The sequence below is a fragment of the Eumetopias jubatus genome, unplaced genomic scaffold, assembly GCF_037043125.1.
Source record: "Eumetopias jubatus isolate StellerSeaLion01/CBP00866 unplaced genomic scaffold, mEumJub1_p1.0 scaffold_13, whole genome shotgun sequence".
NCBI lineage: Eukaryota > Metazoa > Chordata > Mammalia > Carnivora > Otariidae > Eumetopias > Eumetopias jubatus.
The window spans coordinates 52,120,997-52,141,224 of NW_028274819.1; the positions used below are offsets into that span (position 1 = coordinate 52,120,997).

General features: G+C 40.8%; 1 protein-coding gene and 1 pseudogene across 1 annotated transcript; both read left to right on the plus strand.

Moving 5' to 3' along the window:
- The first annotated feature begins 10,281 nt into the window (after positions 1 to 10,281).
- LOC148162648 (copper transport protein ATOX1 pseudogene) lies at positions 10,282 to 10,563 on the plus strand (annotated as a pseudogene).
- A 622-nt stretch (positions 10,564 to 11,185) lies between these two features.
- On the plus strand, positions 11,186 to 12,127 carry LOC114218752 (olfactory receptor 52H1). The gene has a single exon (XM_028116005.2). It carries the CDS (start codon positions 11,186 to 11,188, stop codon positions 12,125 to 12,127), a length of 942 nt encoding a protein of 313 aa, XP_027971806.1.
- The last annotated feature ends 8,101 nt before the right edge of the window (positions 12,128 to 20,228 follow it).

A 20,228-nucleotide genomic window follows, 5' to 3' on the forward strand; every position in this document is an offset into this window, starting at 1 on the left:
TTGTGAGTTGGTAAGATGTCCAAGCCCACATGAGGACTGGAGACTTGATGTTTAAATACATTTCTTAATTCAAACAACAGGACTGCTGGAGTTAGTAAATTGCAGCCAGCAGTCAGTGTTTGGCCACAAACCTTACTCCCTCCTCTATGCTGTCCCGTAGACTCCACCAACAAACGGTGGTTGGATGAATGCGTACAGGAGAATGGGAAACTGGGCCAGGGAACGCACCGCTAAGTTGAATGTCATCTTTCAATATGGTTCCTTGAACAGGCTATTCACTTACAAAAAAAAGGCTTCTATTGCCCATAACTTGTTATACTCCTATTTGTTTTTTTTAAGTATATGAGCCCAAATGAAAACAAAATACTTGCTTCTAAGGAGCTTACATTCACATCTTCCTCCTTCTTGCCTAATTGTCTTTGCATATACTTTTCTCTGTATCTGGAATGTTCTCCCTTTTTCCTTTAGCCTACTGGAGATAATGTAGTGTAATGTGAAGTAGGGTTCAGGAGCCAGACTATCTAAGGTAGAAAATTCTCCACTCAGCAGATGAACAACTGGATAAACTTCCTATGTATCATTTTTCATATCTTTAATATGGAAACAATAAGGGCATCTACCATAATGGGAGGGAGGAAGGGCTACATTTGATGTTTCTAAAGGGTTTGGTCCTATAATTGACACATAGCAAGAACCCAATAAATAGTATCTTTTTTATTAGCTTTTAGTTAAAATTGATATCCTCTTTAAAACATTTTTTCTCACAGAATCTTTTTTCACCTTCCCCAGGTCTGACCAAAGATCTCTATTATTTACTTTTATAACATCTTATAGATTTTCATCACATTTATCAAAGGTAGTGATTATTTTTACACATATAATCTGTTGATTATTTGAATAATATATTCTTCCTCAATGGACTGAATACTCCATGAGGAAAGGCATTGCATCTGTTTTGTTTTTCACTGTGGTCCTGGTGCCTAGGAAAGTGCCTTGCTCCTAGCACGTGCTCAGTATATCTGCATTGAACGATTGAATGTATGCATGCAGGAAGGAATGAGGGGTGGCCTGCCCACCAGGCCAGTTTCATTTCTGAGAACTTCAGAAAATGTACCTGGGTCTGCTAAGTGACACCTGTGTCCCAGAATACATCGTATCCCCCCCCCCACCTCTGATCTTTTGCCCATGCTGGTCTCTTGGCCTGACATGTGTTTTTTCTGCTGATCTTTAACCTTTTTTCATCTTGAGACTCATAGTAAGTTAATTTGTTTCTCAAGATCTTTTCTGGTCCCTAGGCTGTGCTGTGATTCCTCCACTCAGTTTCCATGGACACCTTTGGGTTTCCTGGGACTCTCAATCTGTATTGAAATTTCATTTTACAAGCCTGTTGACCTTAGCAGGTTATGTTCTCTAGTAGAATACTGATATTTATTTCTGAATATCCAGGGTCTAGCATAATGCCTGGTTTCTGGGCCTGACATATTATTCTTATCTTAATAAATGCTTGCTGTGTGAAAAAAGTGATCTTGAAATCCTTTGACAGATATCATACCTGGTGCTTACTGTATTTCACAAGTGCAGGTGGCCTCCCTTGTTGAAGTAATTTCAAAGGGGAATTATAGTGGATTATCTTTAAGTGGCCCAAGTGGCTAGGAACTGCAGTTACTTTGCCTTGACCTTCAGTTCCTTATCCATAGGTAGGACTAGATAGGATAATCTCTGTTCCTTTTCCTATCAGCTATCTATGCTGTGTAACAAGTTACCCCAAAAATTAACTTAACAATAAACATTGATTATCACAGGCTCTGTGTGTCAAGACTTCAGGACTGGCCTCCTAGAAGGTTTTGTTTTGAGTCTCTTACTGGTTGCAGTTCACAAGTTATTGGGGTTGCAGGCATCTGAAAGCTTGGCAGGAGCTGGAGCAACTGGTTCCAAGATGATCACTACGTAGTGCTGTTTGTTAGCAAAGAGGTTTCAGCTCCTCCCCACACAGGCTGTTTGAGTATCCTCATGGCATGAAGGCTGGCTTCGCCCAGAGTGGGCAATTCAGGAGAGAGAGAGCAAAGAGGAATCCTCAATGCCTTTTATGGGCTAGTCTCAGAAAGCATGCATCCACCAAATGCTGTTTTTTAGAGATGAATCACTGAGTCCAACCCATACTCAGTTGGAGGAGAATTAAGCTCTATCCCTTGAAGACAAGAATATCATAAAATTTGTGAACATATTTTGAAACCTCCATACTTGTTTATATTTATAATCACCTGAATTCTTTACCTTTGTGATGTTTTGTCATCTCTCTGTGGGATCTCCTATATCCACCAGGCTATCAGCATTAAAATGCCCTACACTGCACATATAAATCACAATACCCATACTGTATCTGGCACCATTGATTCTACTCAGAATAACAACTGTTTCCCAAAATATGTTATATGAATAAATGAAACATTTATGTAAAACGTGACAGTCTCCTCCCCAAAGACAAAAGGAAATCAAGGGCAGCAATTAGATGCCACAGTTCTTTGTTTTCCTCCCTACCAATCATGCTTGTCATAGGACATAAATTTTCCTGAAAAAGGAACTGGGATGGGGTAGGTGTTTGAACTGAGAGAAGACTATGGAAATGTTACAATAAAAAAGAGGTTTTAGGCACCTAGTCAGTTGAGGGTCCATCTCTTGATTCCAGCTCAGCTCATGATCTCAGGGTCGTGGGATCAAGCCTTGCATCAGGCTCCAGGCTCAGTGGGAAGTATCCTTGAGGATTCTCTCCCTCTCTCTTTGCCCCTCCCCCTGCTCATGCTCTCTCTCTCAAATAAACAAATAAATCTTTAAAAAAAGAGAGGTTTTCATGTAATGTACACTTCCATAAAAATATTCTGTTTTAATCTGAGTTTGTGATAGCACTGTAACTGATAAACTGTTTAAGATTCAGCAATGAGAACTATTTCTTTTCTTTTCTATATTATGCTATAACTTCCGGAAGACAATGACCATAAACAGTGTGTGAAGAAGTGGGTAATTAGGTTTGTAAATATACAGGTATACATTTCAGGCTTTTTCCAGATGCAACGTAAAACTGTTTTCTAATTGGTATTATAATAGTAACTTTATAAAATGCTATAAAATAAATGCTATACAAATACATGCTAATAACATCAATTTTACTACTAGTAATTGAGAACATAGTCGAATGCCTGCTTTGTGAACAACCATAGAAATCTAATGGCAAACATTGGGAATAAGGTCCTTATCATCCAGAAACTTGCCTTCTAGAAGCAGAAACAGAGAGCTAAACAGATAATTGCAATATAATGTGATTAATGCTAAGGCAGGGGTAAAGTCAAGGGGTTAGAAGGGGTAACTTTCCAAATAGGTGATTCTAGGTTTTAAGCTTAGACAGAAAAGGATAGGAAGGCTATTCTAGAAAGAAGGAATACCATGTGCACAGGGATGATGCTTGCAAAATTATAATGTGTATTTGGAGCTCCAAATAGATTCGTCTGGAATTTAGGGTGTTTGGAGGACAAGTGGCAGGAGGTGATACTGCAGAGGAAGTCAAGGGCCTGAAATTGCTAGATATTGTATGTGTATATTTATTTATACAAAAGGCTTTATAAACTCTGCAAAAATGATGGTCATATTTCTATTTTAGGAAGATGATTATGGCTTGAGAGGTGAGGATGGATTGGTGGGAAGGAACTGAGATCTTCAGATCAACGAGGGTTCAATAGCAGAGGTGACAAGGGACTAAAGAGTGGAGACAAAGGAGGAACGTGTTCTAAAAATATCTTCAAGTCTCAATTGCTGGGGCTGGCAAGCATGTGTGTAAGGAGTTTTACATGACAGTTCAAGTGTTTGATCAATAGGACTGATTCGTGATAGCCAGGCATTCCCTTTCTAGTCTTGAATCAGAGAGAAGAATCTGTACCCCTCCTTTCATAGGTCTATTTGCGTTTTCATACTAAAATCACCATTATGTAAAGTTACACAAATGATTATTTATGACATAAATGCAATAACCCACAGAGACATGCAATTTCTCTCTGTCTATGTCTCTGTCTCTCTCTCCCTCTCTCACACATGCGCGCACGCGCACACACACACACACACACACACACACACACAGCTTTCACTGCTAATGGCTTTAGCAGTGGTGGAGAGTGCACTTGCCATTTTGTAAGCCCCAGGGGACTCTGCCCACTCAGGGTACTGCCTGTTCTAGAAGACAGGAGTCTGCAGGGACTCAGTCCACCCCAGCCTTGGGACCTCAGAGCCTCAGGAGCTAGACCCCTGGGAAGTGCTTCCTGTGCAGGCCACAGCCACTAATTGGGTTTGTGGTTCTGGTCTCTCAGGGGCCCACAAGTTTTGAGTGCCCTCACTAAAGTCCAGGAAGAGAAATAAAAGGACTGGTTGCTTGAGGGTGCCATTTCTGTGTATCTTCGGTCCTCACCAAGGGCCTAGGTTTGGTGAGTGTTGGGGAAACCAAGGGCAGAGCTCAGGATCCTGGGGCAGCTAACTGAAGGACAGACAGAGGACCCAAGAGGAGGGCAAAGAGATGCTAAGAAAAGACAAGGGTGGGCTCAGGCCAGTATTCCCCATGAAATAGAGTCTGCAGGCCTGGGGGCCAGATTTTAAAGAGTCTCAAGGGTTGGCATGAGGATGGACAAAGGGGGCAAATGGGAATGAATAGGACTGGAACTTTCTTCAGGACACAATTCAATAGCGCAGACCACATGGTCTGAGAGCTTGGATCTGGAGGAGCAGACTCAAACTCTGTGTTTTCTGTGTGATTTGAAATTTTCTGTTACTGTGTGGGTTCCTGGCATCTGTGTATATTTACAAGTGTTTGTAATAATAATGACATTACATAATAGTCACTATCTTTTGAGAGCTTAACACTGAGCTGAGGACTTTACTCATGTAATGCCCACAAAAATTCTATGAGGAAACAGGCATTTTGGAGAGATCATATAACTTGTTTGGTATGACGAAAAAACAGGCACTGATCAAATGCAAATCTGAATCTTGACTCTAAAATGCAGGTTCTTAATAAGTAACAACAATGTGACTTTGTGTAAACTTTGCCTAAGATTTCCGTGTGTGTGTGTGTGTGTTTTATTTCACTCACTCATTTATTATTTTAGCCACTTATTAATTAAGCTGTACTTTAAAGGAATATAGAGTAAATAGAAGGGAAAATGGAGGTGGGTAGGGAGAGATATGGCAGAAGAAGGACACAGGTCCCATATCAAACAGGGACTTGTGTGCAATGATTTAAACATTATTTATCTATTCAACAAAACTTAAGTGTTTATAGAAATTAAACTAGAATCAAAATATAAAACTATGACTATGAAATTGTCTTTACACTCAAGACAGATAGAAGGTAGGCAAATATAGACAATAAATTACATGTGCTTTCATAGGACATAAGTACATGGTTCTGTGGATATGAATAATAAGACCCGGTCTTGGAGTTGAGAAAACGTTTTCTGGAAGAATTTTCACCTCAACCGAGACAAAGGGGGTGGGCAAAAGTAAACAGCCTTATTTCTCTGGATAAAACTTCTTGAGCAATGTTAATACAAATGTTTTGATAACCATGATCTTCTTTTTATCTTAAGTGGAAATGCCTTTAGCACTTTCCTGGTTTGGCATATTATTGGCTGCCACTTTGATTGGGTTTATTTTCCTTTATTTATTTAGTAACAGATATCTAAAGATTTCAAATGTATTCTCAGAGAAAATGAGACTATTCTTCTTGTCTTGACTCAATAACAACATTCAGTTCCGGAGATAGTCACTGAGTACTTTTTAAGTGCCACTGTTGGGCAGATATTGAAAGCATTTTTGAAACAATAATAACAACAACAACAAAAGCAGGAAGAACAAAACTAACATGATCTTTGCCTTTGTAGAGACTGCAGTCTAGCAGAGAAAATAAGCAGTAAACAGGTGGTGGCAAATACGATGAATTTCAGAAAAGAGGAAATACGATTTGGAAATAGAATTTTCTAACATAGATCAGAAAGACTGTTCCCGGGGGAGTAATATTTCAGTTGAATGAAAGGGGGCTTAGTTGAGACCTGAATGATAAGTAGAACCTAGCATTGCTTGGAGATAGGAAGAGGGATGGGGACACTTGTTCTAAAGTCAAGAAGGAAATAGGTGCACAGTCTCAGAGTCAGGAGACTTTGGCACTGAGGAGCATGTGGTAGCTTACCTGTTTTTAGAACAGCACACCTTATCCATTTAGACTTTATTTATCTACAATGACGGTTGTTCAGAGAAGTGCAGCATCGAGGCGTGGCCCTCACGGCCTCTGGTACCGCTTTGAATACCTTGCAGTATGATAGCTCACCTGCAGGGAGTCACGGTGGTCTCGTTTCTCTTCATCACATGGGTTTCCAATATCTCTGGCCTCATTTCTGTTCATCTGCAGAGAAGAAGTGTGAATCTCAACAGATGCTTAAGTCAAAATTTGAAGAAATAACTAAATACTATAGTTGTAACCCTGGAAATAAAGTGGTAGAGGAATTTACCATATTTCTTATATGGAAATTGCTTTTAACACACACATTTTTAGAAAAAGCAGGACTTCTTTTTCTGGCAAACATTCCTGGAGTGTAACAGGAAGACTGAAGAGGTAACAAGACCAGACTGTGGACACCTTGTTAGCTATGCTGAAGATTTTTAATTCTGATTCCAAAAGAATTAGATCAGTATAATCGATTGCACATGGGGATTTGAAGAGGAAAAAGTGTAAATGCAATTCAGGTTTTTGCTTTGGCTCATTTAGTGGATGATATTAGTATTCTGTGAAATATTAGACACAGGAGGGGACATAGGATTTCTGAAGAAATATGATGGGTCTTAATTTTAATTTTTGAAAATTAAACTTGAGTGCTATGAGATATCCATAAGAAGATATCCAGAAAGGAGTTGAATATATGTGTCTTGTAAGATGTAAAGGAGAGGTAAAGAATTGGGAGATGTCATGTATAGCTCTTAATTGGGATCTTAGGAATTGATGATCTAGATCAGGAAAATTGTGAAGAAAAGAATAGGGGGCTTCAAGCAGAGCCTTAAAGAACCCCAGGACTGAAGATACATAGAATATCTTCTTTTTTTTAACATATAATGTATTATTTGTTTCAGAGGTACAGGTCTGTGATTCAACAGTCTTAGAAAGATGGAAGGGGGGGAATCAGAGGGGGAGACGAACCATGAGAGACTATGGACTCTGAGAAACAAACTGAGGGTTCTAGAGGGGAGGGGAGAAGGGGGATGGGTTAGCCTGGTGATGGGTATTAAAGAGGGCACGTACTGCGTGGAGCACTGGGTGTTATACGCAAACAATGAATCATGGAACACTACATCAAAAACTAATGATGTAATGTATGGTGATTAACATAACATAATAAAATTAAATTAGAAAAAAAGATACATAGAATAGGAAGAACAGGCAAAGGATGAGATGAGATGCCAGAGAGGTTGAAGAAAAACTCAGTGTTGTGATAAAACATTGACAGGATATTTCAAGATGGAGGGGATAGCGAATGGTCTCAGATGCTGCCGAGAAGTCCAGCAAGGGTGGGGCATGGACTTCACTGGTAATGTTAGCAAAAGCTGCTTTGGTGGAAAGGTGAGGACAGAAATGAGATTAGCATGGGTTAAGGGGTAAGCGGGACATGGGAAGCATGTACGTGGTGTAGACAACTACATATTTAATTTAGACTAGAAAATATTTGAGCCATTTTTATTGTTGAAATATTGAAGGAGTAAACTTTTTAAAAGGCTAGGTTGAAGACAAAGGCAAGAAAGAGAATAAATGATTATGAAAGATACCTGACAAGATTGGACGATTTGAGAGAGGGATGGGTTTGTTTTTGGAAGATACAAAAGGGATTTTTTCCCCTTTTTTTTCAATTATACACACACACACACACACGCACGCACGCACGCACCGAGAAGTGATAGCTATCTCACATGATTTCACATACAATGCCTTTGAATCTCTGTGTGAAGTAAAATGAAAGATTATCTGTTGAGAGAGAGAGCTGGAGTTGGTGGATGTGCTTGGAGAAAAGCAGGAAAAAAAGTCACCCAGGGAGACTGGGCTGGACAAGATCATGTTGTTGGGTCATTCGGCAGTGTTGTGGATGAACTTTAAGGTTGATGATCGGGAAATTATGGGAACATAAACATATCTAGTTAAGCGCCTTCCTGTCTTAATCTGAAGAATTTATTAGGGTGGTGAATCTAGGAGTTGAGTTTTGCATTCATACATGATGGGAGCAAAGGCGAGCAAAATATGTGTGAGAGAGTGGTTGACGTGATGAATCAGAATTTAACCTAGAAAAGAGGAATGACAAGACACCAGGATAGTGGATGAAAGTAGCGAAAAAGTCAGTGCCCCAGAGGGCTCAGGGTTGTTGAACAAATTGGTAATCACTGAAACACATAGCTGAGCAGATACACAGTTAGCATGTGTAAATGTGTGATAATGAGGCCAGTGAATTCGAAGTAACAGTTCTTAAAGACAGAATCCTAGAATTGGGTACCTGACCTTTCAGGAACAAAATGAAACTATTCAAGATGATATTATACCTTGAGGGAAAAGGTTGGGGTAGGCGACTGACAAGGATGTTGCACCTGCTGTGAAATGATTATCGCAATATGCCTAGTTACACTTATCACCATGCGTAGTTGCAATTTTTTTGTGATAAGAATTTTGAAGATCTATTCTCTTGGCAAGTTTCAAACATATAATATATTATTATTAACCTGAGTCACCATGCTGTACATTCCATCCCCAGGACTCATTTATTTTATAACTGGAATTTTGTGCATTTGACCACCTTTACCCATTTCACTAACACCCACCTCCACCTCTGTCGATCACCAACCTGTTCTCAGTGTCTAAGTTCCGTGATTTCATGTTGTCGTTGCATTTGTGGTTATAGATTAGACACACACAGCATTTGTCTGTAGGTTCATAAGGGATTTGTCTGTGTTTTCTTCCTGTGACTTAATTTTATATCTTCTGCTATATAGATATCATGTATGTGCCACGTGCCATATATCCTATGGAGAATTTTGTTTATTACATGACAGTTTATGTAAAGACTTACTTGTCATGCAGCCTTTGGCAGGTTACTTAACTTCTCTGTGCCTCCATTTCTGCATCTTCGAAATGCAGGCAACATTATTACCTGTCTCATAGGATTTTTAAGAGGATTATAGAAATGATTTCATGTAAAGACTTTTAGACTTGTGTAGTGTACTGAAGGTTTCCAAAAATATTAGTTTTGTTAGAAACGTTGCTTGTTTGCTTTTATCGTGACCTGAGATTTAGAATGTATCGATTCCATATTTTTTCCACTAGAGGTCCCTCAATTACTCTCTTCGAATACATGTCTTTGACAGTTTTTTCCTTTCTTTTCTTTTCTTCTTCCCCCCCCCCCTTTCTTTAAGCCACACGTTTATGGTTTGGGGAAGAGGTACCATAGAAGTTTAAAACACACAATTTGGAGTCAGAGGTACCTGGATTTGGGTCTTACTCAACTTACCTTCTATGTTAGTCTCTGTAATAGGGGTATAATAAGGCTGCTTGTATCATAGTGCTATTGTGGGTAGTTTATTTTCATTCAAAATATTGTAAATATTCTTTTTTCTTATGCTAGGAAACAATGATGATAAATGGGCTAAAGTAACAATAAATGTCAATCACAACATGCTTACATATAAGTGAACCCTCCTAAAATATTATTTTAAAATGTAATAATATCAGTACATATTTTTTTTTTAAAAGGACACTTGAACCAATTTCTTCATTCAGTGCTAAGAGGGGGTTGGAGGCTGAGTTGCATATCCATTACCATACTGTGCTCCATGGTGAGGCACCAAACATCAGTCTCAGAGAACATTCTGGTCTACAAATCCCAGGTGCTATAGTGTAAGGGGTATCAAGAGAGTAACTGCAGTCAGCATAGGGTTAGTGTGCTGGACACACTGCAGTTTGAGTGTTAGGTTTTCCATATTGGCTTCCCTACATCCCAGGCCCCTTCTCAGTGCTTGGCATCTAACACTGTGTCTCCTGAGCAATCCCCTGGTGTGGCACAGCAGCATAATGGAGGATTAGCTGTGGACTGGAATGATCTTGGCTCTGCCCGTTATCCAAGATGAGATCTTGGGTAAGATTATGTCTCAGAGTTTCAGATTCTGTAAAAAAAAAATATAGGGGGATAAAAATACATCTCTCAGGCCATATCCACAGCCATGCTGAAGCATGATTTCTCTGTGGACATGACCTGGGAAGGCTGCTCTAAAGCTGTGAGAAGAGTGCTCAACAAGCTGGGGAGAGTTGAGTTGGACCTTGACCTGCCCATCAACTCCATCAACTCTGAGCACAGTACAAAAAGTCTGCTGGACATCCCAGGGAAAACAGGAAAAGCTCATTCCTACCTGGGTCCCAAGACCGAAGAAATGAGAGCCTGGACTCCTGGTCCCAAAATGGACCAAAGAGGGCAGAACGCTGATCCTCTCCTGCCTTCCAGATAGTTGTGAGCCTGGCAGTCCTACTCAGTTATGGGAGTTCCTGCAGACACCCTCACTTGTTCTGCTCCTTCATAGCTTCCCTGTAATAAAGTAGAGCTGTTTTGTTGGAAAGAAAATACATATCTCAGAAGACTGTTCTAAATGAGCTAATACTTTGTAAAGCTTGGACTATAATAGGAGTCATGATTGTTATCTCCTTATTTTTCCAATCGTGCCCCACTTTCTTAGTTTCTTTCTTTCTCTGCGTGTGGTTAGATTGTTTTTCTCTATACTCAAGTCTATATAGAAACTAATTATTTTGACCCAGGGAACACTCAATCATTACATGGAAATAAAATAGTATGCAGTTTGAAGATTCCAGAGGAACTGAGTGATGAGTACCAGGAGTTTCATGTCTGGGGTATCTTTCTTTCTTCTTCTTCTTTTTTTTTTTTTTATGGGGAATCATTCCTCAAGACATGAATATTGCCTTTACTAGGACTGGGAGGTTGTTCTTGGTAGATAAGAAAGAGGAGAACTAACCTGAAGGAAAGAGGGGAGGAAGAATTACCACACAATTTACTCAGGTTCATTATACACAATTTGTTTTTCAGATACAGAATCCATTCCTCAGACCACACTGACCATGTACAACCTGAGTAGCTACAGCACAGGTGACTTTACCTTTCTGGGCATCCCTGGTCTTGAACAGTACCATGTCTGGATCAGCATCCCCTTCTGCATTATCTATCTCGTGGCCATTGTGGGCAACAGTATCCTTCTCTACCTCATTGCTGTGGAGAGGAGTCTTCATGCACCCGTGTTCTTTTTCCTTCCCATGCTAGCCATGACAGATCTGATATTGTCTACCACATGTGTCCCCAAAACCCTTGCCATCTTCTGGTTTGGTCCCCAGAAAATCAGTTTTCCTGGTTGCCTCACCCAGTTATTCTTTCTGCACTACAGCTTTGTCCTGGACTCAGCTATACTCCTGGCCATGGCATTTGACCGCTATGTGGCCATCTGCTCCCCGCTGAGATACACCACTATTCTGACCCCCAAGACCATCATCAAGATTGCAGTGGGCATCTCCTTTCGAAGCTTCAGCATCATCCTGCCAGTTGTATTCCTGCTCATACGTCTCCCTTTCTGCAGGACACACATCATCCCTCACACATACTGTGAGCACATAGGCGTTGCCCAGCTCACCTGTGTTGACATCTCCGTCAACATCTGGTATGGCCTTTGTGTTCCCATCATGACGGTCATCTCAGATGTGATTCTCATTGCTGTCTCCTACACCCTCATCCTCTGTGCGGTCTTCCACCTCCCCTCCCGGGATGCCCACCAGAAGGCCCTTGGCACCTGTGGTTCCCATGTCTGTGTCATTCTCATGTTTTATACACCTGCCTTTTTCTCCATCCTTGCCCATCGCTTTGGACACAATGTCTCTCGCACTTTCCACATCATGTTTGCCAACCTCTACATTGTTATCCCACCTGCACTCAACCCCATTCTCTATGGAGTGAAGACCAAGCAGATCAGAGATAAGGTCATACTTTTATTTTCTACCAAGTGTTCAGAATAATATCCCAATGTGCTTTGGAAAGTTAATATCATTTTATAGGTGATATTAATGTAGCAAGAAAGAGGAAAAAGCTAAAACTATATTATTTATTTATTTATTACTTATTTATTTTTAGAGAGAGAGCGAGCACAAGTGTGTGTGGGGGGAGACAGAGGGAGGGAGAGAGAGAATCTTAAGCAGGCTCCATGCTTAGTGCAGAGCCAGACTCAGGGCTCAATCTCACAACTCTGAGATCATGACCTGAGTCAAAATCAAGAGTCAGACACTTAACCAACTAAGCCATCCAGGCACCCCTAATAAAAAGCTAATTCTATTTAAAGTGAGAATTGTTTGTAGGTGCTTTTGCATACCAGGAAAATGGCATGATCTATGTGCAGGAGATGGTTCTATATATAAAAAATTCCTGATGACCTGATTATGTGTGGAATGTGAAGTTGTATAGGATATAATTAGGAAGAAGAGGTGAAAACAGAGAGTTGACTTACTTTAAACAGACAAAGGAATACAAATTTGCAAATTGACATTTGCAGCCAATGAGAGAAAAATGTGTTAAGGCAGAAACACTGAAGAAGAGAGACTAAAAGTGAAAGTATCAATGAATAATTCATTATTAGGGGGATTTTTAGATGGATTGAGAAAATTTACAATAATATTCAATACTTATTATTATTCATGATACGTGTCAGTGGTTTCCATTCACTGCCCCCCGACACATGAAATCCTTCAGTACAAGTGCTATGAGCAGCATGGTCTACTAGCAGTGCCGCAATGAGGAGGAGAGAAGCATAGGTTTCTCAATGCCAGCATTCTTAACCCTGGTGCTGGTGAAGGAGCATAGCTTCTAGATTCCAAGACACATTGAGGAAGGGAGCTGCAGAGATGGTGTCAGAGATTTTGAGCCAGTTCACTGGGATAGTAAAGTAGACATTTACCTCCACTGGATGGGAGCCCATGGGGCCCTTAGCTACAGGGCGTATTTCTTGGACTGGGAGAGAGAACCAAATACCAGACACAGCAGTGTAGTGCAGGGGGGATGAGCAGAGGAACTCTAAAGGAAAGTAATGCATGCATGGTAAGATGCATCTAATTGCACAAAGATTTCACTGGAGACAACACTATATATTGTATTTGAAGAAAGATCTAGAGTTCTAGAAATCTAGATCTAGAAATCTTGCATTTGTTGACAATTATCCATTGGTTTGGAATTGTTCGTTGAGTATCCACTGTATTGCAATAAGGTTCAAAGCATTCAGAATATTAAGGTTAACAATACAAAGAGACTCTGTCCCGGTTCTATGGAGCTCATATTCTGAGGAGAAAGATTCACCAGAAACAAGAAAACAAATTCTTTACTTTCAAAGGGTAATGTAACTGATAGAAAAATGAAGTGAATACAGTGATGCACTACTAGTGGGCGATGAGGACAGTGGCAGAGAGGACAGCACAGGCAAAGGCCCTGGGGCTGGAAACAGTGTGACATGACTGTGGAAAGAACAGAGGTCAGTGTGTCTGGAGCACAGTGAGGTGGGAATAGCAGAGGAGGGAGGAGGAGCATGGCCAGGTCTTGTGGGACTGGAATCAACTAAACTTCATTCTAGGAGGAGGAGATTGAAGCCTGCAGAGTGATTTTTCCAAGGCACACAGCAAGGCAGTTATAAATGTGGAGTTAGAATACAATCTGCCAACCCCCAGTTCAGAGATTTTCCTACTCAACATAACCTCACTCTTGTGAAAACAACTCCAGAGGGAAGGAAAACTATGTAGGAATATCAGAGCCTATTTTTCTTGTTTTGGTGAAGTCCAATTGTCTTAAATTAAGTCTATCCTACTAAATGAGGGTTATGTTCTATGTACCATCTTGCTAAATGTGCCTCACAAATATCAGAAGAAATGAATTCTTATTCTCTACTGATTATTTCTATCCTGCTGAGAACATGGATTAGCCAAGAGCTGATTTTTAAAAAATTTACTGAAGGAATCTAAGTAAATAGATTCTGAGCTAATTCATTAGTACACACTCATTTCATCCAGGTAGGTACTCAAACCCATGGTTATTCATCAACACGCAGGGATGGCTCCCATGAAAGCTTAATGACCTAGAACAAGCAACACAGGCAGGGATTGTCTCCTGAACTGTGTTCCTTTCCTTCGCCCACCCTCTATCTCTGGCGCAGTTATCTGTTAATATGTTTCTACCATTCCTCTCCAAGGATGTTCATTTATTTCTGTGACTTATGGCCTCTTTGCTGGTAACTCTATATCCTTGAGTTCATATGCAATCTTCCTGATAAATCTTACTGTCTGCATTCCTACCTAATAAGGCCAGTATTAGGATTAAACAAATAATGTAATTCATGTGCTTTGCAGATTGTAAAATACTAATCTAGTGTTAGCTGTTAGGTTAATATTCTACGATTTACCACTTCCATTCTCATCTGAGAGGAGAATCTCATTAGCAGGCTTAGCTCTGAGCTCATCATTGTCATTTAAAATCCCTCCTCCACTGGAGGGTATTATGCTAAGTGAAATAAGTCAGTGAGAGAAAGACAAATATCACATGATTTCCCTCATATGTGGAATTTAAGAAACAAAAGAGATGGACATAGAGTAAGGGAAGGAAAAATAAAATAAGATGAAAACAGAGAGGGATCAAACCATAAGAGAGGAGGAACTTTAGGAAACAAGGTTGCTGGAGGGGTGGGATGGGTTAACTGAGTGATGGACATTAAGGAGGGCACATGATGTAATGAGCCCTGGGGGTTATATGCAAATGATTAATCACAAAATTCTACCCCTAAACTACAGTATATGTTAACTAAATTGATTTTAAATAAGAAATTAAAAGGAAAATACAATAAAATAAAATCCCCCTCTACTTCAGTGTTTGTGGAAGTTGAAAACAGGTTAAGCCTGGTGTTTTCCTTCCCTCAAGGTCAAATCTAGTGCCCCCAGCTGCCAATGGCTCTTTGTGATGAGCCTGGCTGCAAACATTCTGTTCTAGTGTCAGATTACATGGATTACATTCCATGTTCTGGTTGGATTTAAAAGAGAATAGCTATATAAATATCAGCACTAACTTTGTCACATATAAGTTGTCTTATCCTATATATTTTTATTTTTGCAAATTCCTCATCCTTTATATTAGTTATGAGATGTTAAAACAATTCGGATTTGAAGGGTTCTACCTTTCCATCCTCAGAGTTTAGAGCTGTATCCTACAAATGGTGAGGATCCATGAATGTGTCTGTAAACCCTCTCTTCCAGAATTTCCACATTGTTTAGGTGTTTGTTTTTCCATTTGCTGTCTCTTAGATTTTAGTGCTACTCACTCCGTCATCCTGTTTACCCCCACATTAGCCAGACATTTGCATTGTATACCTAGACCTGATTGTGCACATGTATTTTAGCCAATTGCAAGTAGATGTAGCTATTGTGTTCAGGAGAATAATGTAGGCTTTATAAAAATGAGTAATGGAATGGATTTACCGTGTCTCTCTTAGAAGAAAGAAGGCAGTTGGAGATTTTATGCCTTGCACCTGTCATTTTGAACCTATGTTTTAAAATAAATGTGCCATGATTTATAGGTCATAATTTCAGTTCAGTAACATTCAAAAAGTACAGGTTATAGGAAACAAAACACATAGAAATTGGCAGTACTGATATGTAGCAAATACTACCCATGTTGCTTACAATCAGAAAGCTTATAGGTTGGCAAAAGGAATATATCACCTATATAGGTACTTTGGTTGGCTAATCTTCTGTATTGTAATGAGTAGCATAGGATGTTAGGGAAGCACAAAGGAAGCATACCCAACCATTCCTCAGAGGCAAGGAAAGCTTTCTGGCAAAGTTTGTTTCTGTGATGGTCTAGAAGAACACAAAACGGTTGAGCCTCAAGAATAAGGGGAACAAGACCTGCCAGCCAGAAGGGATTGCCTGAGCCTAAGCAAGAAATCATGTGTTTAAAAAAATCTGTTAAGTTTGATCTGTAGGTTGATGGAGGAATCATCCGTAGTGATGATGGCATTGCCCAGGGGAGTTGTAGGGGTTGGGCAGTGAGAAATAGGGGGACTCATAAATTGTCTTTGGTGGATTTAGGAAGCTGGTTGGAATATCAGTAGATGAGGCTTGTAAACTATGTTAATAATTTGTCACATATTCTTTACTTCCTCTTGGAAAATAATTGAGGATAGGTATAAGAGTTGGACAAATTGATATACAAATATGAGCATTATTTCCAGTAGTGTCAAATTCAAGAATGTGATACGAGTGTGTATTCATGTTGCCTTCTTACTATTTTATTTCCAAGTGTAAACTTGGAAGGACACATCCAAGAGTGGGTCAAGAGCCACCAAGTGAGCACTGTAGTTCATTCTTCTGCTGAAGAAAACCACTGAATCACCAAGGTAGTTATACTTGTATAGGGACATATGTAGAGAGAGGCCTCTAGAAAAGCTTTTCTCAAACTATCATTGAGCAGGGACAAGTTTTTTTTTTTTTTTTTTAATTTCCAAAAACCATATATTAAGGTTTTTGTAGAATAAAATAAATTCCTAGAAAAATAAAATTTTAAATAACCATGGAATACACAATCTCATATCTATGATTGTATTCAAAGGCATAAAATACATTATAATATGTATTACTGGATTAAGCAGAGGAAACCAATGAAAGACTTGCAGAAATATACATACTGTTTCTTAAAAGTGTGCTGAGTGGCATTTACTATAAAGGATTTGTATTACATAGTGAAATAAAAATATTTTGCCAGCTTTATTTATTCTGTGAGTTGGCTTCTGTATCCCTAACTACTCCCTTGTACATGTGATGTGATATGGTTTTTGTAAAATGGGCAGCCTGCCTAGGCACATACTCACACAAACAGCAGTGCAGGGTGGATTCCTCACTTAGAACACTTAGGAATAAATGGTCATGTTTGCAGAGTGGACTTGCTGTTTCTGTCTCTGGGCCATGTCTCAACTACTGCTCTCACACATTTCAGTTCCAGCGTATCCACACATTCTCCACAAGCGAAAGGCTGGACATGAGAAGAGGTTATTGAACTATTCTAGAATATTAAAACACAGGATAACAATATTATAAGGATTTTTTTCCTGTTTCTTGGGAACCTGTTAAGTTTGTTCTGCACAGTATAAACACAAACAGTTCATTAAAACGAGGTCTAAAAACAAAAACAAACAGCGGAGGACATATTGTGAAATATGTTGTTATCATGTCCTCTTACACTCCTCTACATGGAACCGAAGGCATTTTAGAGAGAGGGGAGAGTTGTGAAACTAAATGTCTATTACAAGTGTCCACCAGCTACCCCACATGGGTCCAGCAGGCATCTCAGAGAGCCAGAGTTTGTCTTCAAGTTGATTCTGTAAGCCACTCAACCTTGAGTAATGTTGTGTCAGCTCTCCAAAGCTCAGGCACCCTGCTGGTGCTCCAGGCTTGCTGTTCTCGTCTTCACACCACCTCTTGGAGAAGGTCCTTGAATCATCATTGTACAAAGGAAAAAACCTGGGTCAGAAGAATAAGACACTTGCTCCAGTCTGTGTAGTAGTGGATCCTATTCAAAACCATGTCTGCCCGATTCAACAGCCCAGGCTCTTCCCACCATGCTGCTTTGTGTATATATCGGGCTAAGCGGCAGGAACAATGCAAAGTAATGAGGACCGTCCATGTCTAGGGGGCAGTTGGGTTTGTTATTTGTGGAGCGTAAAGCACGTCTCCATCTGAGTGTGCTGTGCCCCACCCAGGGGTTCTGCAGAGACCTCCCTGCTCAGTGTCTTCCTTTCCTGGGATCTGAGTGCATCAGGCACGGAAACCTGGGAGGACCAGGAGAATCAGCAGAGATGACTGCAGACCTGTGCTAATCCCTCATTAACAGTGCACAGCTGTGACTTGCAGGTTCTCAATCCCAGCAGGGACGCAGGGTCCATGCCCTTGATGGCCAGAGAAGAGACCCATAAATCCTTCCCATCCACACCTGCTCTCCCCCAGGGTTGCCCCGGGAGCACCTTTAGAGTCCCCAGGTCTCCTGGTGCACTGACTACTGAATGGACAAGCTGGACGGGCAGCGGGTGGAGAAGCCCTGGGTAGATGGAGGCTAGACTCCCTTTCCTCATCTTTAATCCCACCTCTCCAGCAGAGAGGTGAGAGCTCCTGACCCATGGCAGCAGGAATTCCTCAGCCAAGATCAGTCACACCCTAGACAGGGTGTGGGGACTCCTAAAAAGCTCCCCTCCCTATGCCCTACCTGGATTTATCCCATAGGGAGCTAAGCACTGAAGGTCCTGCTAGAAATGCCGATCCTTGCGGGGATGCTTCAGAAAGTCTCTTTGTCCTGCTAGAGAGTCTGCTTCAGACCTTTTCAGAGAACAACTTTCAGAGCCTGTGTTGGAGGGCCAGTGCGGCTGTTTAGTTTGAGAACTGGGGCTGCTGTGTCCATTCCCTTCTCACAGTTCCTGGGTCAGAAAAATGTGGAAGGTACAGATTGGGGACTAGGAATAGGGATTAAAGGACAACACCGCCACATTCTTTCTTTTATTTGGAGCAGTCTTGTATTCAACCTGCTTTTCTTGGCTCCATTGGCAAAGAAACTTCCTAGTTTGGTCTAATCAGGTCGATTCTGAATCTTTCAGCCTTACTTTTAGCCATTGGTTTTTCCAAACTCAGGACCATTCTGCTCTCAAAGATCATTAGTTTAGTCTCTATCTCTTCTTTTTTGTTGTTGTTTTTTAAGATAGACTGCAAGATGGTTGATCAGATGATGAAATGAGAACTAAGAATGAAGTGGAAAAGGTCTCCGTAGGACTAGTTTCAGGAATAATACAAATAAAATTATAATAATACCAACAATTCTATTTAACGTGCATTAGGTATTGGTTGTGTTTCAGGCAGAATTGATTTATTCATCATTCGTTGCTTTTTTTATGAAAAATCATTTCATAGTTCAAGTCATATACTTTATTTTAAAAGCCACTTTTGATGTGGCCTCCTCTTAACAATTACTGTGGAGAGCTTGTTCCACATGTCTTTGGGGGCATTTTCTGGGTTGGTTAAACTGATAGGCGTATTATTTAGGGCTAGGGAGGAACAAGGTGAGCTCAGAATCCTCCTCTGCCATCTTGTCCAGAAGTTCCAGAATTGCTTTACATATGTTATTTTATTTATCCTTAACCGTTTTTTTTTTCTTTTGTTTATCCTCACAAGATTCCTTATCCCCATTTTAGGTAAAGGAAATAAAGGCATAGAGGAGTTGAGTATCTTGTGCAAAGTCCCGCAGCTGATATGTGGCAGAACTAAGGTCTGAACCTAGATAATGTGGCCTCAGAGCCCACTCTAGATCCTAATCACTGTGCTGAAGGGGGAGTACATGGGAACAAGAAAAATGGAACATTGTGCCTGGCTTCCCTCTCACTCCCACCTCCTCCACAGTCTGCATGGGGATCATGAATTCCAATTAAACCAAGGGCCAAAGTGCTTGACCGATTCCCTCCAAATCATATTACGGAGCTGGGACTGAACACGTGTTGCCGGAGCTCAGTTCTCGACTCTTTCACTCTGCCTTCTTTCTGTGTTCCTGCTTCCAGCTGCATTTAATGTTCCTTGTTCTGCTCTTCCCTGGAGGGAATACTTGTCCCTCAAGCCCCTTTGTCAGGACATGGTCTGTGAGCCACTCCGAGGAGAAGGAGGCACTCTGAGAAGGATCAAGAGGGCAGGAAGAGGGAGGACACGGGCTTTGGCTTGGAACCCCTGGAGACGAGGCAACAGATGGAGGGAGGTGAGTCTCAGTCTGTGGCTGGTTTATGCAGGTCTGTGTGCCCCCTGGGCCTCGGTGACTCATGCCAGGAAGAAGGTGTGCATGTGTGAATGGAGTCAGAAGGAGGACCCCTGAGATGGCATAGGCTTGCAGGCCCCTTGCGAGCCAGGGTCATTCAAGGACTGCAGTGAGAGTTAGGAAAGCCAGGCAAACCTGAGCAAGGAGGAGAAAATGTTCTCTTCCCCTTATCTCATTTTGCAAGTTCTGAATGCCTGGATCTGCAAGAAGTGGCTCTTGCCTAGATTAGAGGCGTCCCTCCTTAGGACAACA